This window comes from Topomyia yanbarensis, chromosome 1, assembly GCF_030247195.1.
Source record: "Topomyia yanbarensis strain Yona2022 chromosome 1, ASM3024719v1, whole genome shotgun sequence".
NCBI classification, from domain to species: domain Eukaryota; kingdom Metazoa; phylum Arthropoda; class Insecta; order Diptera; family Culicidae; genus Topomyia; species Topomyia yanbarensis.
Genome location: NC_080670.1, coordinates 145,404,105 through 145,431,853, shown reverse-complemented (window position 1 = coordinate 145,431,853; position 27,749 = coordinate 145,404,105). Strand labels below are relative to the sequence as shown.

At 38.9% G+C, this 27,749-nt stretch overlaps 1 protein-coding gene across 3 annotated transcripts in view; it reads right to left on the bottom strand.

The window, feature by feature from the left end:
• The window catches only part of LOC131676442 (neuropathy target esterase sws), a 37,466-nt gene that overhangs the window by 802 nt on the left and 8,915 nt on the right, over positions 1 to 27,749 (bottom strand). Inside the window, exons 8-11 of one of the 3 annotated variants that reach the window (XM_058955511.1) lie at positions 19,383 to 19,658; positions 19,129 to 19,315; positions 18,703 to 18,819; positions 49 to 260 (exon numbers count right to left, since the gene is read on the bottom strand). In XM_058955511.1, the coding sequence (XP_058811494.1) occupies positions 49 to 260; positions 18,703 to 18,819; positions 19,129 to 19,315; positions 19,383 to 19,658 (792 nt within the window). Of the gene's footprint in view, positions 1 to 48; positions 261 to 8,104; positions 8,222 to 18,562; positions 18,604 to 18,702; positions 18,820 to 19,128; positions 19,316 to 19,382; positions 19,659 to 27,749 lie in introns of those variants that run through there. The other 2 variants (XM_058955517.1, XM_058955523.1) reach the window with 2 other exon arrangements.

The following is a 27,749-nucleotide window of genomic DNA, read 5'->3' as shown; positions in this document are numbered from 1 at the left end:
TGACAAAAATTACTGTATATGTTCCAGGGCAATCAAAAGTACAGTCACCTCGAGTTGCCTCACGCATGAGACGTACGCTAGCCTGGATTGAATGTCGGGAAGATTCGGCACTTTGACGGGTGATGTAAAGGGGTTCCAGCGTTTGTAAAGGAGCCACCAGCCGGAAAGATCGTCGCCGTAATCCGTCAGATCGGTGTCGTCCTGTGAGCCTACGTCGATCGCAATTATGTGCGCGGCTCCTTGGGCACGCATTACGTCCGCTGTTGTCGTTGAAACAATTAAACGATTAATGCTGTATGCCGTGACAGAGGTTTGTAATTTTTGACTAACTAGGCGATGAATGTATAATTTATTTGTGTATTTACTAAGAATTTACAATGTCTCTCTAACAAATTGAGAGGTGTAACATATTTCGATAGCCAAAAGGAGTGAGTTTCAAGTTTAAGTTATGTTTCAAAAGTATGGAAAACGGAAATTTTGGTAAAATGATTAAGACATGTCAAATACACATGTTACAGCATAAAACACCATTATTTTTTTTTATCAATAGTCCAGATAGATCTTGCTTGTGTTACAAAGATTTCTGCGCCACAAATTGTACGCCTATTAGATATATGCAATAGATTCTAAGCCAAATAAATATTCTGTCTAAGCCAATATTTTGCAATCTGAATCAACTGCAACAAGCATTCAAACTCTTCCTCTGGAAATAGTTCTTGGTTTGAGTCGATCATTTCGTATATAGGATTATACGAAATCATCGAATCAAACCAAAAACTATCTCCAGAGGAACAGTTTGTTGTTGGCTTGCTTGTTAAAGTCGCGATTCAAGCTTCGAGGGATCGGTATTCCGTCGCGTACACCCGTGAACGGTCACCTACGGCTTGTTCCCATATCGAATTTAGCTGCATTGTTCTACAATTGTTCGCCTTTTTCTTTGGTTGTTACTCATTTTTGACAATTAGACAGCACTCTTATCGGACAGTTCGGTGAATTTGGCTCTTTCGGTGCAATATAGACCTTATTTACCTATGCAATTTTAGATAGAGCAGACATACGTTCATATCTGTGAGAAAGATTTTATTTTTTGGTTGAATATTTCAAGAGATTTAAGTTTTTAAGTGTCCAGATTTTGTCGCGAACAAGCCTTACCCTGTGGTGGGACGAAGAGTGCTCACAAACGTACATACTCGAAAAAGTCCTCCGCGCACGAGCACTTCTAGGACGTCAAATTCTAAGAATTCTAATTCTAAGAAAATACACGAAAAATGATGAAAGCTAAAAACACGGCTACTGGCGCCGTGCTAATTCCGTCGCCAATCTACCGAGAAAAACATCGTTGGGTACTTTTGGGGAATAATTTGACATATGACCAATCATTGCGTCGGATTCGGCTAACGAAAGCGAGGGATCTTCAAACAACTGGATATTCGATTTCGCCAACAAGGTCTGTCTGGTCTCTGTGTCGTGTGCCGAAGTCTTACTGTGTCGCGTCTTCTTGTAATATTGCGAACGAATCACCGAAGTTGCTTTTTTGACGTGCAACAATAAAGCCCCGGTACTAGACAGAATCAAATTAATCTTGATGAAGAATCTACCTTACTCTGCCAAAAAGGGTTACATTGTCCCTTATGATCTTACGATTGGGGAGTAGTGAGGTCATCGCCATTCCAAAACCACAAAAACAGTCTTCGATGACAACTCGTATTGGCCGATTGAATGTATCAAGAAATGCACCTGGTCTGGCTCAGGGTTACCATATTCACAGATTTTTCTGTTATGTCACAGATTTTTTTTCACAATTTTTGATCAAAGATTCTTTTTCACAGATGACAGATTTTTGGCATTTTGATAAAAATTTCACAGATTTTTGGAAATATTGCGATTTTTCACAGATTTTTTGGAAATTTATCACAGATTTTTTCCTGTTTTAGTCATCACAGATGGCAAAAAGATTTTTTTTGGCCGAAACACAGATTTCAATGTGGCATCCCTGGTCTGGTTTGACAATTGCTTACTGTGAGATGCACAATTTGGCCTCCGCAAAACCAAATTTGCCTGCGTGGCTTACTAGTCTAGTTTAGTCTACACATATACAGCGAGTACATATAGGAACCTGTAAAACGTAGATGTAGACGTTCTTGACAGTATTAAGTTTTGTGGCACATACGGCATGTGATACAATCATTAAGGCCTTTTGTGCAGCATACAAAATAATACAGATAACGAAACTGATGTTCAAAGATTACGAAAGTTTCAAATCCACTGCAATATAAATAATGGGAGCGTCACATACCAATCATTCCATTGATAATGATTACAAATAATACTGTGCTGTAGAATCGGTGTGAGTTTGTAAGCTTAAAAATAATTAGAACTGCTTTGATCTTCCATAGTAGGAAGGGATGAGATGGGGTTTATACATTTACTTTAATATCCACGAACAAATCAAATGTCAAATTTAAAAGTTCACGTATCACGATCATGTGTACCTTTTTACCTACGCATACTTAAAAAGTCATGCAAACGACATGCGATCAGAATTCACAGTTACGTTCACTGTCGATCGGTGACACCTTTATCTTTTAGCTCATTTAAAATTACATTGGTGTCAAGGTTCTTTTGTGTTTAAGTCAAAGATATTTTTCCGTTTTTCGCGTTCCATTAGCATAAAGTCCTAAGTTACTTTACGCTTGTCCGGGCATGCCGCAGACTCAGGTGATTCGCATTCTATAAAATGCCAAAACATCCTGACTCCTGCGATAGAAGACAAAGGGTTGTCGTCGAGAAACTTTAAGCTTGCTTATATGACCCTATTCCACGCTTTTCTAAACTTTCTCCTTTCACATTCTCGTTCTTCCTTTGATTATTATGGAAATATTTCACACCTTCCAGTTCTTTGCTGATTGAATGTCTTTACGATATCGAAACTTCATGGATTTTGTTTGGATGAAGATGTGGTATTTTTTGCGTAGGCAAATTGAGTTGTGTCGATGAGTTTAGTATATGCTTTTTCACTAATTAAATGTTGATTTCATTTCTGGGTTCTTAATGCCATTCTTCTAACATGTATAGGGCTTACAGGAAAAATTCTAAGTTTGTGCTCAGAGCAAGACAGTTTCTTAATTGGATCGTTGCACCATTCCTATAATAGTCGAATCGATACGATTCGAGTTGAAGTTCGTCTAAAAGCAATGTAATGATTTCCCAATCAGAATAAAGAAAAAATCACTTGCTGGTACCTAACTTGGAAATTATATTGTTTCCAAATTTGAATTTCTTTTACTTAGTTCAATAATATTTGGACAATGAAACAAATCAGCCTTGGAGGATGGTGCGTATGCTAGTCGAAATACATCGTTTGACAACCCGAATAGAAATGTACAGTAACAAAACCATGATTTTCAATGTGACAGAACAGTAATTTTACAATAAATTACATTAAATTCCAGTGTTATACTACAATACAAAAACAATAAATTGTGACGTTTCTACAGTAAATTTCAATGTAAAATCGACTTTTACAGTATAAAAGGGGGGTGGTTATGTATCCTAACATTAAAAAAAATCGATTTTTTTCCATACATTTTTTTCTCGAAAACAGTAAAATTTAATGTGTATTTACTGTATCAGTTTTTTGTTGAACAGTACAATTGATTATTCCATGAAATTTTATTGTAAATCCACTGCGAGAACTCTGTGTCGAACAACGTTGAAGCAGTAATAACTATAATATTTATCGTTTTATGATTGTTTGTAGGGTAAATGCTATTGTAAAACTATATTCGGGAGGTGTGGCAACGACCGATGCTACTTGATATTCGTTGATTTATCCGCTCTTTGGATGATCAAATACGATTCGTTCGTGCGCGTTGAAGCAATATTTTCCCACAGTTGGGGCATGTGTAACGGGGAAATTTCAGTTTTTGTTATTAGTTTAGCAAGAAAGTTCGAAAAAAAAAATTCAGAAAGAAATGCAAACACTTCTACTTAAATACTTTAGTTCAGGAAGACGAAGTGATGAGCGCGCTAATAGAGCAATGTAACCTGGAAAAAGAGCAGATGTCAATCAGGGTTGAGGAAGGCGTACAGTGGCAGCGATACGCTTATTGCCAATCGCAGCTTATGTCGACTGGTAAGATCAAAGTTGCATGACCAACGCGAGGTTACAGCCAGGGAAGCCCCCGGAGATCAAGCGTCGTATTGGCCTATATGCCTGTTGGAAACTCTTGGTAAACTTCTGGAAGGTAATCTTTTGGATTGACGAATTATGCTGAAAGTGAGAACGGATTATCGCAGAGACAGTTCGGATTCCAGAAAGGGATCTCGATTGTGGACATAGGGCAGAGGTCGATTAGGGTTACGGCGGGAGTATCCCAGGGCGCCATACTCGGTCCAACACTCTGGAATATTATGTACAACGGAATGTTAACACAGCACCTGCCCAAGGGAGTCGCTGTCCTGACGATAACTGGTGAGACCCTCGAGGAAGTGGAGATGTTGACGGCAGAGACAATAGGCATGACAGGTTTCGGTATGGCTGATGGCAAGTGGCAGTTGGCTCACCACAAGACGGAGGTAGTGCTGGTCAGCAACCGAAAAAAAAAATCAGCGTGACATGATCAGCGTCGGCGGACACGCGCAATTCCATCGAGGCGTACGCTGAGGCACCTGGGTGTGATAGTCGAAGATCGGTTAAATAATAATAGCCATGCCGACTATGTCTGTTAGAAGGCTGCGAGGACAACTCGTCGCTGTTGTGATTTCTTATGACAAACGCCATTTTGGGGTAAACTGAGTTAGATATGCTACGTTACTTGTTTGAAAATTCTCTACAAAGTGGCGTTTCCGGAATTTTGAAATTATGTTTGGTTGCTGAGATTTAGCGAAAATGTAATGGAAAATTGTAAGCATTTTTACTTCAAACTACTGTATCTTGGGATTGGTTCAAATAATTACTGTTTTTTATAGATTCCTTGGCCAATTTCCTTCAAAATGGACCTCACCATGTGTTTCTAGACCAAATTAAGCCGAAGATATGAGTAAAAGTTACTAATTCATACTTTATTAGCATGGAAATTTTCCATGCACACTTATGACACGCTATCAAGTTTTGTTATCAATGACATGTATGAGTGCGACTTGTGTTTACATTTTTAGCAAAGACTTAATATAATCAAACGATCTTCGCAATAATTGAGAGATTGATACTGAATAGATAGAAGCATCAATTGTCTTCTCTGAATTGTTTCTACCATTTATGGGTTTCAAGGATATTGAATCTCAAACATTAAAAATCATACTATGTTGCGTTTCGGCTTCGCCTCTTCAGAAACCGACACTAACGTATTGTCGGAATAGATTAGCGCCGGCTTGACGCAAATCCCTTAAAACTAAAACACACTATGTGTTTCAATCAAACGACTGATCAAACGTGATGTCCCGTTCGAGCAGAAGTTCTGTTTATGCCGATGAGACACAAGTGAAGCCGAAACTTGTCTTGGCTTAGCAGGCCTATGCGAATATAGCATAGTGCATTAAAAATCGTTTTTCTCGAAAAGTGCTACATGGCGCTTGTCATAAGATAGCACAACAGTGACGAACTAACGTATTGGCAAGGATCAGGCAGAACATCGGAGGAGCAAGATGAAGCATGAGACGTCTTCTGACACGTGTCTACTCCTCTATACTGAGGTATAGTTTACCGGTCCGGGCTGTTGCACCGAACTCAAAGCGGAACCGGAAGAAGTTGACAGGCACGTTTCGCCTAATGGCTGTTCGTGTTGCGGGGGCGTACAGAACAAAGTCGTCGGAGGCAGTATGCGTTATTAACAGGATGATTCGCATCTGCATCATTCTGGCTGAGGACGTGGAGTGCCACACGAAATGTAAGAAAACTGGTCAGAGTGAACTCGTTGGCTAAGTTGCAGCTAGAAGAGGACGACGGGGAGATAGGAAGATGAACCTACCGACTCATCCCAAATGTGTCGGAGTGGGTGCATAGGAAGCATGGCGAGGTGAGCTTCTATTTGACGTATTTTTTGTCCGGGCACGTATGCTTCTGGAACTACCTGCCTCGGTTTGGACATGTTTGGTCGCCCCTTTGCCCGGAATACGTGCAAGAAGCGGCGGAATACGTGGTTTTCGAAAGCCCTAGGTTCGAAGGGGTATGTCTGGTATGACAACTGACATAATATGCGTCGTAGCACCACGCCGGGTTCGGGTCGTCGGGGCGCCAGTGAACCGGACGTCAGGTTTCACCGGAATCGCCGGACCGGTTTCGACACCTTACCGGGTGGCTTGTGGGTAGGCTAGATTCACCGCCGGGGAATAGAGCGAGTAGATCGCGTCGAATAGCTAGCAGTGGGTCGTTGGGCGCCAATAAACCAGAAGCTAAGCTCCACCCGGAATCGCTGGACAGACCTCAACACCTACTGGCTGACCCATGCCGGGGACTAGATCGAGTAGATCGGGACGAAGCGGGAGCTCACGGAAAAGAACATCGGTATCGAGGGAAATTTACCGCCGGGGAATTCACAGTAGGGTAGATTCACCGCCGTCGACTGGAGCTGATTGGGTCACGAAACAGACATTACTACAGAGAGAAATTCCGCTGTCAGGGAATTCCTGGTCGGAGTGGGGTAGGTCACCATCGGATAAGATCCGAGTAGATCTCGATAAAGCTGGGAGCTAAAGGACTCAAAGAAGCGGATATCGGGGTCGGGAGGAATTCCTCCGAAGGGGAACTCTCAGTCGGAGTATCCGAATAGATTTTAATAAGACTGAGCGCTGAATGATTTACTTAAACAGGGCTTTTGGATTCAGCATCTGTTCATTGGGACAAGAGCTAAATGGCGACGTAATAGCTGGAATAAGAAACAAGAGAAGAGTCGAGAATTAAATCTAAAGCCATTTCATGGACCAAGTGATGCTCCGAGATAGAGCAGAAGATAGATATGCGACGAAAGCACAACGAGCTCTCCCTCGAAGTAATACCTAGTAATAGTAGTAAGGAGTGTTTTAGTGATAAGGCACGAAAGTGAGTCGTGCCAATACACTACGGGTCAGGCGTTTGAAGCTTTTTAAACCTTACTATAAAAAAATTATAACCGAATGATGGGCACCAGGCTCAAGGGACTCCCTTTGTGCCCCTTGGTGTGAAGTTCAAAAAATCTATTTCATATTTTTGATACGAAATGTCTTAGTATGTCATGAAAGGTGTCTAGAATCATCCCAATTTTTTTAAGGTGGCCTTTTTTGGATTTCTAAGTTGTGTTGGTTGAGACTTGGGTTAGTTCACCTAACCCAGTTTTTAATTCTTTTTATGACAAATATCTTACAAATGCGTGAAACGTCGAGATCCTGCATAATTCCGTAACAAAACAATTTTTCTGAAGAAATTTGCCTTTCATAAAAAAAAATTCCGCGGCTAAAGTTTTTTTTCGATTGCCTCCAGATCGTACCGTGTCATGGATTTGTAGCACATTTGGCTTACAAAAAATTAAAAGCTGAATTTACACTCTTAGCATATTTCTAGGTGCAGCAATTTCTCCAAAATCTTCTGATGATTTTATTCACTCCAAATTCTTCAAATCTTCCCGTTATCGTAGTGGTAAAACAAAGAGCAAAATTGAGTTTTGATTTTTTGCTTTACAGCGTATTGGAAAGTTTTCATGAATGGTTTTTGCGTAAATTTAAGTGAAAACAATAGCATAAATTGAATAAATAATTATTTTTGTCTTTCATCGTTATACGAGTTCCCTAAAGTTTTTAGAAAATTCCTTGTAATTATACAAAATGGCATCTGTACTAATAAGAATAACTGTACGAAGAATCATTTGAATCGAAGCTAACAAATGAAATAATATATAAAACTTTTATCATATTATATGATGGCTTATATAATAACATGTAATCAGTTATCGTTATATTACGAAAGTGGAGAGAATTGCATATATAAGAAAAATTTAAAACTATTACATAAGAGACAATTAGTAATCAATATATTATAACATACAAAATAAAAAAAAAACTGAAACTTTATTTTCCTGTAAATTAAGATAGCAAATAATAAAAATACATTATAAAAAATATGCACATTTACCTGGAACATTATTCGTGTAACAACCATCTAACAGTAGATGACCATCTCTATAATCACAGATAGGAGGGAATATTCCTGCTACAGACATACTAGCACGTACAAAACGCCACAGTGTCCCTAGTTGGTATTGATTCAAATAACATATTTAGCAATAATAATACAACACAGAAGTAAAATGAACAGAAGTTTTGCACCGCCGACATCTGAGTAGCAACCAATGTTCAAATTTTGTGGTCGAATTTTACTATATTTCGATTTCCAGCGATTTGACAATTTTGTCTAGCGGAAACAAAAACAGAATAAAATGAAATCAATATTATCCTACAAAATAGTTCTGAGCGTTGATGTTTCCGATTGTAAAGCAGTCTTTTTGCAAACTACTCTCTTAATTCAGTGCCCAATTAAACGTATGCTCTATTCGGTGACTTAAATGAACTAAACAAGGTGAAAGTAATGTAACATATAATCTGCGGGGGATCTACGAATTGTTGTGAAAGGCTACAGTGAACATAGTTTTTTTGTTTGATAGATGTTATTGTTTTCGGGTATAACATTCTAAAAGGAACGATTTGTACAAAATTAATATAATAAAATAAGGAGTTAGGAGTTGTTAGGAGAAAATTGTTGTGAATACTAGTGATTTGATCGATGGGGACAGATTTTTAGTTTGTGAACTTTCAAGTTAACAAATCAGCACGGGGCAGAACATATTCTAATTTTGTTCACATGTGTCTTAACAAGGTAAACGTATCATGGTCCAATATTACCATTTGGGCTGAACTGAGCACTCGTGTTCTTCTTTTTAACTAACCAATGTGCACGAAATGTTGTTATAGAATGTAATATTAAACTTCTCAAATGTAAGCTTAAGTAAAAAAATATATACAAAAACCTGTCAGAATGTCAAAAATCTAAATTGGTTATAGGAATTTTTTATCAAATAAGCATTCGAATTGCATATGCTAACGAGAAGTGTATACATATCTGGAATCTTTACCTCTTTCAACAATTGCATTGATATCATGAAGTACAAAATGTTGACAAAGTGTAATTTGGAATTTGATTTGATATATTTGGATTCAAAGTATTAGTGGTGCTAACTAGTATAGTAAAAGCCAGATTCTTGACACACCGTCGCTGTTTGGGGTAAACTGAGTTAGATATACCACATTACTTGTCTAAAAAATCTCTACAAAGTGGCTTTAACAGAGTTTTGACATTTTGCTTAGTTACTGAGATATAGCGCGAAACATCCTGAGAAATTTTTAATTTTTTGCTTCAAATGACTGTGTTTAGAGATTGGCTCAAATTATCTTAATGTATAAGATGTTTTTATATGTAAAACTATCTGAAAAACACAATGGCATAATCATTTTCAAAACAAAAAGGCACGAATTGTGAGAAAAATGCAATTTAAGTTTTAAACTGGAAATATAGCATATTTAGCAACACTGTAACCAAAAATAACTATTTTTTCTAGATTCCCTGACTCATTTCCTTCAAAATGCATCTCACCGATTGTTTATAGACTAAATGAAGCCTTATGAATAAAATTTAATAATGGAAAATTTTCCATGCACGATTATGACACGCCATACATTTGAGAATGTTGTCTTCAATACACACCTATGACACGTGTGAGTGCAACTTTTGTTTGCATTTATAGTAAAAACTCGTAACATAGTCAACCGATCTTCGTAAAATTTGAGAGATTAATACAGAATAGATAGAAGCATCAGTTGTCTTCTTTGAATTGTTTATACCATTTATAAGATCTCAAACTTTAAAAATCATTTTTCTCGAAATGTGGAAAATGGTGCTTGTCATAAGATAGCACAACAGCGACGACATGGTCTTTGGTTTCATATGGAAGAATAGCAAAGTAAAATTCTGATTGGATTTATTGCATAGTCTTGTCTTTTGTTTTGAAAACGCAGAATTATTTGTAGGACAAGACCAATGAGCTGTACTCAGCAAGCGTGAATAAACGTAATATTCAAGTATACCGTATTGGAATAAGACAATGTTTATTTTTTGCCAAATGTGTTAAATTTTGGAAAGCAATATTGGGATTGAGGCACTAGTACTATTCAGTTGCCTAGAATAACGAGTGAGTGACAAGTAAGTGACAAGAAAAAATGACCTTCATTGAGTTGGCCCTAAATTTGAAACAAATCGGATAAGTCTAGTCTAGCCAACGTGTTCGAAGTTAGTATGGGATTTTGCAAAAAAAAAAAAAATACATGCCCAACTCGCATTTTCACCGTTAAGTGGCGCTTTATGCATCAGTTTATCACTGAAAGTAAATAAATGATGATAATTTTACTGTATACTTTGTCGAAGACTGAAAATCAATCCAACTTTCTTGGGAGAAGTTATTAAACTTTTAACGTCTGAGTCGGTTTTGTATGGTGTCTAACAGCACATGGTGATGAACCAATATTCGAATCCCACGAACTTTATTTTATGGCGAAATAAAGGTTCGGTGTAAGGAAATTCAAAATTTTCTTTGCATTTTTTTAAAGGTATAAGTATCAACTGTATTGTGTTAGGGTGCTTACAGAGTGGCGACGAGAAGCTGAGCTGGCGCTGGAACTGACATTAGAAGGCGAGATGCGAGAAACCTGCTTGCTGCAAACCAAATGGGTGATGACAGAGTGAAAGCCGAGCGGATCGGCGTCGACTGCCCGCTTTCACTCTGACAAGCTCCATTTAATATGCTGCAAGCAGGTTTCTCGCACTCTAATGTCAGTACCAGCCCCAGCTCAGCTTCTCGCCGCCACTCTGTAAGCACCCTTAAACGGGTTTTTCGATCCACGCATCATGAAAGTTTCTACAGGCCATTGCTCGAAGGCGCGTCCAGGCTGCCATGGGACACTCGCCTCTAGACGCCCGCCTCAGGTAGAAACCTATTCACGGCATTATGCACGTTCATAGAATGCATCGCATTGCACTGTACATGTGTACAGATCTCGAGAAAGTATTTCACGGCTTGATCTGTAGAGAGCGTCATTGCTGCCGCTGCTGAACTGCGTCTGCTTGTAGCGTATCTGAATAGTTAGTATCCCGGTGCTTTCTATGCAAGCCTGTTACGTGCGCGTATTTTGCCTATCGTAAACATTCCGAATCACTGTACAATTGAGTCCCACTATCGGCAGTTCGTATGAAGTAAACCGCAGTTTCATGTTCGCGATGCGCATGCGGGGGAATGGGCTATAAAGCTAGAAGCCTTTTTGTGGATTGAGGGACATAGGGTTACTGTGCCCTAATTCATCGTAGCTCCTGTATTCATTCCACCCATTTGAATACATTAGTTAGAGCAGTCACTGCTATCTCTATTCAACATATTAGGTCAAATGGTAGGATGAATAAGGGTGCATTGTGTTCGACTTTTTGTTCCGCTCAAACGCGAGTATTTTACATGTTTCAAACCAGATTTATTATGTTACTGCTTCTTATAAACGAAGCAACACTGTTGATACCTATTTTAGCGCAATCCAATCACTATAAGCCGAGTTACAATCAAAATAGTGTGACACTGACTAATGAGATGAATAAGGGCTCGTCTATCCTACCATGCACTTTTAGTAACAACATCTACTACAGTTTTCTCATTATGCTTCAAAATGACGCAAAATCAGTTTTTGAAGTAATTCAGAAGAAGGCTGTGTACGAAGAAATGAGGCTGAATGCTTAAACTGGTATTGAAGCAACGCGCTTCTTGAGACGGTTCTTGGAAGAAACGTGAGTTTTCGGCTCTTTTTGGGATCTCATCACTGATTATGAAGTACTACGGGGCAGTTTAGGATTTCGTTGTGAAATCTTCATTCTGTCAATCTTGCGCTAACTGGGCGTCGAAGAAAGGGACTACAGAATACAACGAATGGCTGGACTTTCATGGCGAAAGCTGCGCTGCGAATCATCAGAGTATAGCAGGGAAAATGGCGGTGGATGCTATAAATGAAATATTCACGCGTTCCGAGGAATTGAAATTTGCCAATTACATCGGTGATGGCGACTCATAAACCTTTAAAGCTCTCTTGTATTTGGACCAGTACGAAGACGCCACTCTGCTAAAAAGGAATGCGTGGGTCATGTGCAAAAGAGGGTGGGTAGCCGACTGCCAGCGGTGAAGAAAGGAACCGAGGGACTCGGAGGAAAAGACCCGGATAAGCTGGCGGAATATGGACCCTGCATCGAATATGAAGGAAGCTATATGGGCAACTTTTTTCTACAAGTGTTCAACTGACAAGGATCCGCAATGAAGTGTCCAGACGGTGTGCAAGTGGCGTGCGGCGGAGGCTTCATTCACTCTTCTCCTTTAAAATAACATTCGATATGCTATCGAACCTGTGTACGAGGCTCTTTCAGCAGATGATTTGCTACATTGGTGCACTGGAGAAAATATCCAGAATTATAATTAATGTTTCAATGGGTCTGTGTGGAGACTGGCTCCGAAATATTTGCATTCTACTTTTCAAACCATGGAAGGTGTCACTTGTATAACCGCAAACTTGTTAAATGAAAGAATCTCGTTATTGCTGAAAACTGAACGTGCTGGAATTTGCTGTTGGGTCTAAAGCAGGCCATTTTGCCCGGACCTCTGATAATTGACGTCTGCAAGCTTCCGAACGTAGTATCCGGCTTCACGAGGATGACTTATCTGGAGAAGAAAACTCGAACCATTTCTCTCCAGCAGCAATTCCAGGTGGAGGAAGAACTGTTATACGGACTTGGCATCGCAGACTAATCGTGAGTTATCAAACAACCGCAGAAAAGGGTGAAAAAAGAAAGGTTCTTTGGCTTGATTTGATATGTAAGGGATTGTCGTATATATTGGGACGCTGTATAGGTTGGGACAGCTCGATATTTTCGTTCCTATGCAGTGTTGCCATCTGTTATTTTTAGCACACACTAGACTCGATCGTAGCTCACTTTTTATACCAAGTTGAAGTTATAGTTCATTATTGTCACAGCTGCACTATGCAGTGTCCAAAAACGAGCGAAAAATCTTTTGTTGTGCTGATTTTTGCGCCATCTAAAATTGAATCTTTTTCATCGAAATTGCAACGTAAATAATTTTAAAGTGTTAAGAAGTAACTAAAATGTTATTACCGGTCAGGGTTTTACGTTAACTTCATTGGATTTTTTTTCGAAAAATTGGTTGGGACACCATACAATTACGCATGCGTGCAAGATTGCGTACAAGTTTTACATGTAAAAACTGTGAGTCAGATTAACTTTGTCAAATGGAAGTAAATAAGTCTTTCAGTTACTTATTTTTATTCTAAAATACCAATTAACAAATAAATATTAACCAAACCAAATAAATATAAATATTAACCAAATAAATAATAAATATAATGCATTAAAGTTTAAATTGCCTTTAATTATTTAAATTGTTTGAAGTGTCCCAACCTATACGTCACTTTTTTTGACCATTTTGCCGTCATGTAGAAAATTGATCCTGAGTCTTATTTAAAATTGCATGTAAACTTCCATTCGCAGACATTAAGCCACATAATATATCTACAAAATAGTGTACTACAAGCTAAAAAATATTGTCATGGAAACAAGATATCAGCCTCTAAACAAACCCGTCTCAACTTATACTACATTCCCTTACGTGTGCAATGAATAATAAAATTCTTTTTTTATTATAGATTATAATATTTCTAAATGTAACAATACATGTATTTTTGTTTTACGGCTACGAAGAATTCAAAATCTCGGTATTGTTGCACAAAATAGTTAAAATTCTACATAAATATTTCTGTAATACATAAAACAAAATTGAAAATTTCGTTCTTTTGGTGAAAACCACTGAAAAAAGCTATATGGGACTCATATGCGAGTACTTTTATCAACATACGTAAATGTACTCGCATATCAGTCCCACCTGCTTCTCACCCTAATTTCGTTTGTAGGGCGTACTGATAGATTTTATATGGTTTCGCTTGACAAAATAAGTGTACGTGTGTCATAAAATAAGTGTACGTGTTGTAACTGCTGGAACTTTTTATTTTAGAGTTTTCCTGATAGTGATAATACTTCAGAAGACGCTATTAGCAGCACCTCCGAAACTATAAGTATTCATGAACTATTTTCATTCCTCAAGTATTCTATATACTTACATCCAGATATATTTCTCCGTACTACGTACGTATTTACTATATGTGCGAATCGATTTATTTTGTAGATATCAGTTAGGGTAGGAAGAAGATACTAATATTAACTTAAGAATCCCCGCCATCATTTGGTTTCTGATGGCCGACCAAACAGCCGTTCGAGTTTTCTTTTCAACATCAACGCAACGGCCCTTACTGGATATATAAAATATATACTTCAATTTTTTATGCGAGTAGACAGTATTTGACTTAAAAACTGTCTTTATTTTTCATTTAACGTACAAATAAGTAAATCAAGTTCGACTACGTATCTTTAACGTCAACCACTTAAAAAAAAAACAACATATTCATTCATTGTGTAGAATGAGTCGATGTACGAATCCGAAAAACGTGCTAAGTACGGGTTTCAACCAAGCCTCTGGCAGCCATATACCAACCTATGGAATATAAAAGCGACCTAAATACATATACGAGGCGTTACAGCCAGGGTTGCCACTATTTTTCGAAGAAAATCTGTCAGTTCATCAAAAAATGTCTGACAAAATCTGTCACTTGGCAGCGACCTCAAAATCATCGAAATTTGGTGTATATTTTGGTCTTCATAGAACGTGTATTGATCGATTTTTGTTTGGGAAAATATGACCCAGATTTCAAAAACTAGTTGAAATTTAAAAATCTGGTAGAATGAGAGATTTATCTTTTGCTGGAAGCTTAAAAAACTGCCAAATAAATCCGGCATAATGTCATCCCCGCTGGGGTATAACCAAGGATGCAAAATGCCTACCTTTTCTACAGCTGTAGTTTTTCTGCCTACATTCTACTTTCTCATACGATGCTGCTGTCGTTCGCTAGTGCAGGACGCCCAGCGCTGTACGGCAGCCTGTAAGCAAAGCAGTAACATGACAAAAAATACTGCCCCCAATACATCCACCATACACGAGCGGTACAGCTTCTCTTTCCTTATTTTACAATTTTTCATATTTTTAATCTAGATCTTTAATATTTTTAATCGCAAACGACGACAATGAATACGGTTCATTTACGCCACGAACGGCATCAACGCTTTCGTGTGCGACTATGCAGAGGAAAGTGTAGAAAGCGAGAAAACAAACTGTACTACGCCACACTCTCACCGAGCAGTCGGAGTGTAGCAGCCAGGGATGGAAATTATCATTCATTCGCATGATTCTTGGCGAATCCGTTCATTGCTTTAACAGTAGCCAGTCGTTCATTCACGATCCGACGAAAACTCTCCAAATGAACACAACTGAACGTATGTAGAGATGAACTTCCGAAGAAGTGAGCCAGGTAAAAGAATGACACGTACTATGTTGAATGAAGAAGATTGGGGTTCTTTATTCGCGCATTGAATCGGGAGATTGTATTGTAAAAAGGCGAAAGATTTATTCGACAATTGAAGAGAGATCAGAGTTGATTGTATTGTAAACATTCACAAGTGAATCAAATATTACTTCACAAATGAATGAGAGATTTTTTTCCAGTTGGGTTAGGTCAACTTTATACTGCAAATGTACACTATAATCATTATTGGGAAGTATATTGCACTAGAATCCACTTGAAATTGATGTTATTATATGGGAATCGTTTTATGAAGTTATTTCTAGGCAAATGCATGCTTGTACATGACATACATGAAAATTGTATAATTGAAAATTGTATAATTAACAATTTTTTCAAGCAATCCATGTTACGGTTCTGTCGTTCGGTTTTCTTGTTTGGCGGAGCTGGTAAATTCATTACTGCGTAGACAGCAGGGTACATTTTAAAAATGTTCCTCTTGAAATTTTCGAGTATCAGCGGTGCTTGCTTACATTCGCAATTCTCATCTGCTTTGCTGTGGAATTTTCTGACCTCCTCCTGGATAACTTGCAACAGAATCTTTTTTGGGTACAGCGTCGTTTCATTCTAAAAATTGTTTTTTTTTTTCACCAGCGCATCGCAAGCTACTTACTTGACAATTAGAGATCACCAAGTGAAAATTTCACAGGTCTATAAACAAGAACGACCAGTTTTTTTATTAGAACGATCTGGTGAATGTTTTAAAATGAATCTTTGTGAATGAAAGAATGCATTCATGTGCGATCCTTTCTGCTTTCATTCACAACAATATATATGCGATGGAGAATGAATCATTGGTCGAACAATAACATTGCCGTGTGCTGTCGCTTTTTTCAGTTTTTTGTTTTGTTTCTCGCTTTCGCATGAACGCGTAACTCAACACAAGAAGGGTTGCCGAGGTCGGGTTTCACAGTAGGAGCATGTTGGCGGATGATTTGAAATTGATCGTTTCGTGAAATGATTTTTTCCATGCCTGGCAGCAGCAAAACAAAAATGTATTTTGTTACTATGTTTTAATTGCCGCAAGGTTCTACTGTATCGATTTTGTTGGCTATTTTCGGCAAATTTGAGACTAAGAGAAACGAAAGCAATGAAATTGAAAGACGGATAGGTATTCTAGAGCGAATCAGTTATAAACTTAGAACGGAAAACTAGAACTAGGCAGGCTCATATGGGCATGATCGAAAGGAAATGTGAAGAATTCTTTGCCTTATGCAGAGTAGGAGTTGGGCGTTGCACCCAAGTCTACCGCATGGTCTATGGTAGAACATAACTCATCATCATGTTTTACCGCCGACGCCGTATGTATTTTACTACTGTACGGAAAAGTGTACTCGGTTTGGTTACCGTTCTGGCAAGAGCAGTAGTGATGCGTCGCTGTAGCGGGCTGTACGGCTTGTGCAAATGTAAATGTACCGGAAAAATGTAGTATACCGGTACCGTTCACATCCCTGGGTATAACGTAGAATTCTGAATATCTGTAAAAATCAGGCAAAATTTAAAAAATCGGGCAAAATGTCTGGCTTGAACAAATGTCTGTTCAGTTGGGTAAAATCTGGAAAATTCCAGATAAATCTGGAATATTATCTGTAAAAATCAGGCAAAATTTAAAAAATCTGATAAAATGTCTGGCTTGAACAAATGTCTGTTCAGTTGGGTAAAATCTGGAAAATTCCAGATAAATCTGGAACATTGGCAATGCTGGATACAGCTATAAAGTATAGTTATAGTAACTTAATAGTAATATAGTATTCATAGTTAGGCAGAGACACTGAGCGGAGCCAATTGAACATGTCAAATGCTGGAGCCAATCGAGCATGACGACACATAACATGTTTTCTTTGGATGTATATGGAGAAGGTATTATGGTTATGGTGATAATTATTTTATTCTTTCCTTGTGTTATCGAGCGTTGAGAAACGAAAATAATAAATGTTTTTTTTGAAACAGCAAGAGATATTCCCATTCTTCGAATACTCACGACATTAACAATAAAACTATTAAGCTAAAGCTTGAACATTTGCATGGGATGCCAGTGTTTACTTTTAGAAATAAGAGCTGCCAGTTTTCCGGCTTTTGTGTCCGCCTACCTATGAATATAGTAACTATGAAGCCCCAAATAAAAAATTGCGACCCTATGCACCATACTCAAGTATTCGAAACGACCTTTTGCATTTTACCGGATGATATACGATTAACCGTTATGTGTCCAACAGGGTACTCGGCTAACTTCTCAGATCTCAATACAGTTTTTCGGGGAATAAAATTGATGGTACGAGAAATGGCGGACTGAGAGAGTTTCTAAATTTCTTGTCGGATTTTATATTAGCGACCAATCATAAATTACGTAACGCAAAAATTGCTCGAATTGAATCCCTCCCGAGGTAACAAATTAACACAAATTTCTTTATCTCCCCTCTTCTAGTAAAAATTCTTAAAATAAAATTTAATCTTCGATAAAAAACATGTTAGATAACGTTATAGCTTACTCCTCCTCCTCCATATGTCACTACATGTTAATCCGCTCGCTCCAACAATGTGTTACGTGATTTATGAAAGTTCCCTTATTTCGCTCGACCATTTTGTAGTTTGTAACGAAAATTTTGAAAAATAAAATGATCGGTTCACCGAAATCGGAACCGTACACAACAACGAATATTATTCAAATTTCTTAAACAAAATGGGGCTAGAGTTCTTTTCGATGTCATAATTCGAAGATAAAGTAGTTTAGGAGGTTTAATTGTTTGACAGTTGCATCAGGAAAATATGCTGTGCTGTAGCTAATATTTGAATAAAAATCAATCCGTGGACACTTTCGCGGCATCTTCGTTCATACAATTGATCATCCATCGCTGAATGGATTAATTCATTGAGATGGTTATATACTGTTAGGAGGTATTTATTTTTGCCTAAAAAATTTGATTACAAAGTAAATAATAAAATTTTAAAGGAGTGTGTTAGTTATCTAGAAGCTTCTATTGTGTGACTAATTGAGAAAGCAAAGGAAATACACTAAAACGGAATGAAAACTGTCGAACTCATGTATAAAGTGAAAAGAAATGGCATGAAACTCAATGGAAATGTGTAAGCGCAATTTTAAGCAATATTTACCTGGTAGGTTATTGACATAACCGCCATCCAGCAGCAAATGTCCATCTTTTGGATCACACAACGGTGGCATGTATCCGCTAAGTGACATAGACGATCGAACATAGCGCCAAAGGGAACCTTCATTGGTTTAAGAGAAGTGTCAGGTGGCAGATTTTTTATTGTGTTTTTGTGTATTATGAAAATGGCATAGTTTAGAGAAATAGTAAATCGCATCCAGACAGATGACAGATTAACGCAAAAAGTACAACAATCACTATCCGAAAAGGTCATAATTTTAAAGAAAAAAGAGAGGTTATTTGAAAAAGACGACTGGGCAACTGTTGTTTTTGTTTCGGGAAATTTTCAAACTCTCAGAACGTATTTTTAGGGTACGAGCAAATAGTGAAAAATATCGAAGGATCTAGGAATAGAGACGATAAATATTACCATGGGTGTGCGTACGCGCACAGCTAGCCGAAATATCGGTGGTAAGCGTGAAGTACGGAATCCACAGGTCCTCGATGCAGACGTCACCGAAGGTTCCATGAATAGTTTGGTTGAAATCTCTTCCAGAGAACATAGATGTGATGGGATAAGTGAGATCCAACAACTGTCGACCCCATTGAGTCATTTTCTATTGCAAAAGCGTAGCATTAATGAACGTGATGCTTTCAATGCGTTCTAAATTAAAGTTCTCTTACCTTACACCATTCGCGAGCTTTCTGTGTGACGGTGGTAATGTTTTTTTCGGAACACCAAAGAGCACCCATGAACGCTCCAATGCTAACGCCCCCAACCATGTCGATTGGGATGCCAGCTTCTTGAATAGCTTTCAACATACCAACATGTGCAGCTCCACGTGCTCCGCCACCTCCCAGCACTAGTCCCACAGAGTTTCCAGTTAACCATCGAGCCAATCTCGAAAAGTCTGAGTGAATATTCGGCTCCGACATCAGTACCTTACTGTACAAATCATTCTGCAAAGAAAGAAAATTGATGCTATTGCTATTGACTGATATAACCCATTCAAAATTAATATTCTGATATATCAGGACACCGTTGGTTCTTGTTGTGATTTCAATTATTTAATCCATTGTATTGGTACTCAAATGTGTGCACACACGAACATTGACTCCAATACAAAATATAATACACAGGACAAGGTTGCAGAAAAATGCGCTCTGAGTAGTTGATGGGTTCCATTTGGCACCTACAACAACTGTAGAGGCTGGTGTCCCATATTATCTTTCTCTGGACAAATCCAACATAGAGTCCGCGTGGCATCTAAAGGCTGAAACAAAGAATTGATCCAATGGGTTCCTGCTACCATGTCATAAGAACCGACACGATATGACTTAATTTCCTGCATCATTTAGACATTCTAACGTTTTGTACGAAATTGGCAAATTGATTCGTATCATTCTTCTTACCTGAATCGCGATAAACTTGCTGCTTAACTTTCTAGTGGATAGAAAAATGAAATTGCTGTGCATCCGTCATACAAAGTAAGGTTTTCAGTACAGTTCATGCTTATTTTAGGACGCCCAAAATTTTTCATATTCTCGTCGCCAAAACAATCAATAGTTTTTTAGTTGCAATCTTAGCTTGCTTTTCCTTTTGCTCTTCAATAGAAATAATATTGCTTACAGACAATTTCTCGTTATTCGCCGTTACGATATTGCTAAAACATACTTTAGGCACCTATTGAGTCTTGAGGTGGCCGGGCGGAAGATCTTGAATTTCATGCGAACTCCAGCATGATTTTGAATCGAATACCTATCCCTACTAACAATCTCTTGAGTCATAACAGTTTTTGCAACCGACCGAGACGGTTGTGCCTCCAGGTGGAAGGATTTGTTCTCGAGAGAGTGACGGAGTGCGAGACGCTGTATGCGTTATTGTGGGAGAGAGAGAGAGACCAGTTTGTTAAGTGTGAGTCGACAGTTGATACGTCGGAGGCGTGGTCAACGGCATCCTCGACAAGTGGTGTTTTGACAGCAAACCGCGGGTAGACGAATTTGCCTACCGCGGTGGCAGAGATCGACAGTGATCGTGCCTGTACACACAGAAAAAAATATAGTGTATTGGTGTCGTCGGGCAATTCTAATCGACGAGAGGGAAGCGTCACAGGTAGACCCATTTGCTCTATTTGTCTACCGCAGAAGTGGTACGACGAATAAGGAAAACAAGTGGCACTGAAAAGTGCCGCATCGACAGTGGGATTTTCGCAGCAAGCCACAGGTAGCCACATTTGTCTACCGAGGTGGTGGAAACGGAGAGAGCGCGCTTGTGGTGGTGATACCGACGAGCAGCTTAATCGGAGAGAGTTTTGAAGTGTTGCAGGTAGGACTATTTCTCTACTGAAGAAGCAACGCGACGAAGAAGAACAGCAGGTGTCACATTGTCAAACAACGGGCACCGAGTTTACAACGTAACACATGAGGTGTGTTCTACAGGTATAACAGGTATATTTTTCATTCCTTTTTGTGATAGTTTTTCTTGCTAGGTAAAATGGATGAAGAGATGGGAGAACGAGTAACAGACCCTCCCCCTAAGCCTTATGCTGAAAATGTAAATCCGACTAGAATTAAAATTTACCCAGAGTCGTCAACGGGACCATGGATTGTATTTATTAGGCGTAAAGTAAAGGCGCTAAATATTATTCAAATTTCTAAAGATTTGACTTCGCGATTCTCGGATGTAAAAGAGATCGTCAAAGTCAATAAAGATAAAATACGCATTGTCGTTGGTAGTTTCAAACAAGCCAATGCAATTGCTTCTTGCGAGCTTTTTACGCGTGAGTATAGAGCGTATATTCCTTCAAAGGAAATTGAAATTGATGGGGTCATCACAGAATCGAGTTTGACTGTTGATGACTTAGTTAAGCATGGGGTTGGTCGTTTCAAAGACACCATACTTAAAGACGTAAAAATACTTGAATGCAAGCAATTGCATTCAGTATCACACGAAGGAGATAAAAAAGTTTATCGACTGTCTGACTCATTTCGAGTGACTTTCGCTGGGTCTGCGCTACCCAACTATGTCATTATCGATAAGATTCGTCTCCCTGTTCGCCTTTTTATCCCTCGTGTAATGAATTGCCTTAATTGCAAACAGCTTGGCCACACAGCCACTTACTGTTCCAATAAGGCACGGTGTGGCAAATGTGGGGGTTCTCATCAAGAGGATACATGTAATGAAAATTCAGAAAAATGTTTAATGTGCGGAGAAAACTCACATGAGGTCCCTGCATGCCCCATTTATAAATTGCGTGAGGATAAAATTAAACGATCCTTGAAGGAGAGGTCTAAGCGCTCCTATGCAGAAATGTTGAAAAATGCTACCCCTAAACCCATCTTCTTAGAAAACACTTACACATCTCTATTTTCGGAACAGTCTGACTCTGACGGAGCGTGCGAAGGTACATCATTTGTTTTACCCGGAAATTCCAGAAAAAGAAAACAGTCTTCTTTTCCCAAGCTGCCAAGCAAGGGCCTTAAAATTTCTCCACCAATAGATAAACTGCGCCCAAAACCGAAAAATTCCGATTCAAAACCGAAATCAATTCCGCCCGGTTTTGGGAACGTACAATCCAAACAGAACACCATTACTGGAAATAATAAAATTTCGACTTCCTCTGAGCCTCAGCCGGGGGTAGGATTATTGAAATTTTCTGAAATTGTTGATTGGATTTTTAAAGCATTCAATATTTCTGAACCACTAAAGAGTATACTTTCAGCTTTCCTCCCAACAATTAGAACATTTTTAGAGCAGCTGATTGCTCAATGGCCCATCCTTGCAGCGATTGTATCTTTCAATGGGTAATTCACCTCCTCCAATGAAAGATTCCATCACTGTTTTACAGTGGAATTGCAGAAGTATCATACCTAAAATTGATTCCTTAAAAATTTTACTGCATAATTTAAAATGCGATGCTTTTGCTCTATGTGAAACATGGCTTACCTCAAACATTAATTTCAACTTAAATGATTTCAACATTATTCGCCTAGACCGAGACACCCCGTATGGAGGAGTGCTTCTAGGAATTAAAAAGTGCTATTCTTTCTATAGAATTAACATCCCCTTGTTTGCGGGCATTGAGGCTGTAGCTGTCCAAACGAACATTAAAGGCAAAGACATGTCTATCGCTTCTATATATATACCTCCCAAAGTTCAAATTGGACAACGTCAAATTTTTGAGGTAGTGGAATCCATGGCTGCTCCGCGTCTGATACTGGGAGACTTCAACTCGCACGGAGTATTGTGGGGTTCCCTCTACAATGATAATCGATCCTCTTTGATTTACAATGTTTGTGACGAATTTAATATGACAGTTTTAAATACTGGCGAAACAACACGCATCCCCAGACCTCCTGCACGTCCAAGTGCATTAGATCTATCTCTGTGCTCGACATCACTTCGGTTAGACTGCACGTGGAAGGTTGTACCTGATCCTCACGGTAGCGATCATTTGCCAATCGTTGTTTCAATTAACAGTGAATTAGGCCTTACGAATTCAATCAATGTTCCTTATGACTTAACACGAAATATTGATTGGAAAACATACGAAACATTAATTTCCACTTCTCTTGCTTCGACAGAAGAGCTACCCCCTACCGAAGAATATGAATTCCTAGCGGGTTTAATTATTGAAGCAGCAGAACAAGCCCAAACGAAATGCAATCCTGGAATGACAATAAATAGACGGCCCCCTAATCCTTGGTGGGACAAAGAGTGCTCTGATGCATATGAAGCTAAACAAGTTGCCTACAAAGAAATTATGAAACAGAAAGGGGGTATACGTGAGAACTTTGAAAATTATTTCATTTTGCAAAACAAATTTGACAGTATACGTCGTGCCAAAAAATCTAGTTATTGGAGACACTTCGTTAATGGCTTGTCAAGAGAAACATCAATGAGTACTCTTTGGAACACAGCCAGAAGAATGAGGAATCGAAACGTGACTAATGAAAGCGAAGATTTTTCGAATCGTTGGATATTTAATTTTGCCAAGAAAATTTGTCCCGATTCTGCTCCTGCGCAGAAAATCACTCGCGATGCTCCCACAAGTAACGATTTCATAGATTCGCCTTTGACAATGATGGAATTCTCAATTGCACTCCTCTCATGCAACAATAATGCTCCGGGACTAGACAGAATTAAATTCAACTTGGTGAAGAATCTGCCTGACCTAGCAAAAAGACGCTTGTTGAATTTATTCAATAAGCTTCTTGAGCAGAACATTGTCCCGCACGACTGGAGACAAGTGAGAGTTATCGCTATTCCAAAACCGGGAAAACCAGCCTCCGATCATAACTCGTATCGACCGATTGCAATGTTATCCTGCATCAGGAAATTGTTGGAAAAAATTATCCTACGACGTCTCGACAATTGGGTTGAGGCGAACGGCTTGCTATCAGATACCCAGTTTGGTTTTCGGAGGGGAAAGGGAACGAATGATTGTCTGGCGCTACTTTCGTCAGAAATCCAACTAGCTTATGCAAAAAAAGAACAAATGGCGTCTGTGTTCTTAGACATAAAAGGAGCATTCGACTCTGTTTCCATTGATGTTCTCTCAGAGAAACTACATCAATGTGGTCTTTCACCAATATTAAATAATTATTTATACAACTTATTGTCAGAAAAGCACATGCATTTTTCATATGGCGATTTGGCAACATTCAGAATAAGTTACATGGGCCTCCCACAAGGTTCTTGTTTAAGCCCCCTTCTCTACAATTTTTACGTGAATGATATTGATAATTGTATTGTCAGCCCATGCACTCTAAGACAACTTGCAGATGATGGCGTGGTTTCTGTTACAGGACCAAAAGCCTTAAATTTACAACAACCACTGCAAGATAGTTTGGATAATTTATCAAGTTGGGCTTTGAAGTTAGGCATCGATTTCTCTACGGAGAAAACAGAGTTGGTTGTTTTTTCAAGGAAGCGTGATCCAGCTCAGCTTCAGCTTCAGTTGGTTGGTAGAACGATAGCCCAAGTCCTGACTTTTAAATACCTTGGAATTTGGTTCGATTCTAAAGGCACATGGGGAGGCCACATTAGGTATCTAATAACGAAATGCCAACAAAGGATAAATTTTCTGCGAACAATAACTGGATCATGGTGGGGTTCTCATCCAAGTGACATGATAAGATTGTATCAAACAACAATACTTTCAGTAATGGAATATGGGTGCATCTGTTTCCGTTCAGCTGCGAACACTCACATTATTAAACTGGAACGGATACAGTATCGCTGTTTACGAATTGCCTTAGGTTGCATGCAGTCGACCCATACGATGAGTCTTGAAGTACTAGCGGGAGTTCTTCCTTTAAAAGACCGATTCTGGGATCTTTCTTCTCGTTTACTTATTCGATGTGAGGTTATGAACCCACTGGTAATTGAAAATTTTGAAAGACTTGTCGAGCTTCAACCCCAAACCAGATTCATGACAGTGTATTTCAATCACATGTCACAAGAAATAACGCCTGCTAGGTATGTTCCCACATACGTCAATATACTAGATATTCCTGAATCCACTTTATTCTTCGACACGTCCATGCAAGCAGAGATTCGTGGAATTCCGGATCATCTACGCTCGCGGGAGATCCCTAAAATATTCACAAGTAAATATCAACACATAGACTGCCTTAAAATGTTTTACACTGATGGGTCACGAATCAGTGAGGCCACTGGTTTCGGTATTTTCAACAATAATTTTTCAATTTCTCTCAAACTTGCAGAACCCGCCTCTGTTTATATAGCGGAACTAGCAGCAGTTCACTATAGTTTGCAAATAATTAATACTTTACCCCCGAACCATTACTTTATCCTCACTGATAGTCTCAGCACAATTGCAGCTCTACGCTCAAAGAGGATTGATAATCACGATCCATTCTTTTTGGGGAAGATACGAGAATCTCTGAGTAACCTGACAAGAAAATGTTATAAATTTACCCTAGTGTGGCTCCCCGCCCATTGCTCTATTGCGGGCAATGAGAAAGCTGATAATTTAGCCAAGATTGGTGCACTAGATGGTGAAATATATGAAAGACCCATCGCTTACAATGAATTTTATAGCGCTTCTCGACAGAGGACACTTGCTAGTTGGCAAACATCTTGGGACAATGGAGATATGGGACGATGGCTACACTCAATTACCCCTAAAGTATCAACGAAGGCATGGTTCAAAGGATTGGATGTAAGTCGGGACTTCATCCGTGTGATGTCTAGGCTCATGTCCAATCATTATACTTTAGATGCGCATCTCCGTCGTATTGGGCTCGCTGAGGGTAATCATTGTGCTTGTGGAGAAGGTTACCATGACATTGAGCATGTTGTTTGGTCCTGCACTGAATATCGTGAAGCCAGATCACAATTAGTAGATTCTTTACAAGTCCGAGGAAGACCAATCCATGTTCCTGTTAGAGACATCCTGGCGTATCGCGATCCTCTATACATGGAACTTATCTATCATTTTCTAAAAACAGCGTCTGTCAAAATTTAATTAAATTCATCTCCTCATACTCTCATCCAAGGCTAATCATTCACCAATTAAAGGAACCTAGAATATTTAGTTTTTAAATTTAGACAATAACAGAAAAAAAAGTAAATAAATACACCCGAAAATACTAGATCAGTATGAAATACAACAATGTAAGGAAAAAAGCAAACAATAAAGTGATTTCAGTGTTAGTTTTAGACAAAGTACTAGTATAGTTAAAATTAGTCTTAAGGATTTTTGTAACGTGCTATGTAAAAAAAGAAACTGGCGTAAAAAGCTATTGCAAATGCCGTGTCAAATAAACGTATGAAAAAAAAAAAAACTAACAATCTCTCTCCTCCCGTGACAGTGCACAGTATATGAGGCCCCTAACAAAAGCCAGTGCCTGCCAGACATTCTTTCCCTTTCACGCTTCGATTAAATAAGACTGACGGAAGAGCAAAGGTATAATTTTGGACACCTTTCACCATGAGTTGCGGAGTTCCGATGTCCGGTTCCGGAAGACCAATTACGATTTACCGGTCATTTCATTATACACATCAAATCACACTTTCTCAATGAGAAATAATTAATAATCCGGTTTGAAAATCAAAACGTGGAATCCGATTGAAAAAAAGGGCGCAAATGCTCGTACCCACAGAAACTACCGAGAATCTCTCTTCAGTGTTGGTCGAAATAGAAGGGTCCAGCTGGAAACCTGTACCTGGTTCGGAAAGGTTTTGCCAAATTCGCAGATTCTCACCAAACTGCGGAGCATCCGATTCAAAGTTGATGTTGATTTCAAAACAGAATTAAGACGCATAAAATTGACAGAAGCCAAACTCACCCCAAAAACAAAAACAGTACCATTAAATTCATTGGAGTGGTCCCCCATGCTTCGAGCAGGAGGAAATGATACAGAATACATAAGCGAAGCAACGGGTAATGAATATTCAGCGAAACAAGAGACGAGGCAGTAATGGCGAACTCCACGATACCATGAACATCAAGATGACAGTTGAAGGAGTAGGGGAGACCGGGGCTGGTTGGCCGAGTTTTGCCTTCGGAATTTCTGTACTCATTCTGGTTAGATTTTTTGAAAATCGATTTGCGCTGTCATGAAGATACAACCCTTGAGCACATATGTAATTTTTTCATTTATCAGGGAAAAAGTTATTAGCAAACAAATGCGGCAAGGAAAATCGATCAACCAACCCCAGGGCAGGGCTGGGGTAGGTTGGCCGAGTTTGGTAAAATAAGTTAAACACGTCAAATGTATCAGTGGAAAACTTTTAATTAAAAAAACATCGTTTTTTCGTATATAGGTAAGGAAAATAAAGTCAACTCTTCGCTTTTAGTCTTTTTAGCCTTTTTAGACTTAGTTTTGACAGCTTTAGTGAACTTTTCACCGGCTCTCGCTGATTTTTTTCCTCCGCCAGCATACGCTTACGTTTGATTTCATTTTTCTGCTCCTCTAATGCTGCTTTTATTGGGGAATCGGTCAGAATTTGAGTCGATCGGCGTTTACTACCATGCCACTTCTTCGAATCAGATCGTGCACTCGCCTTCGGAAGAGGTCTGA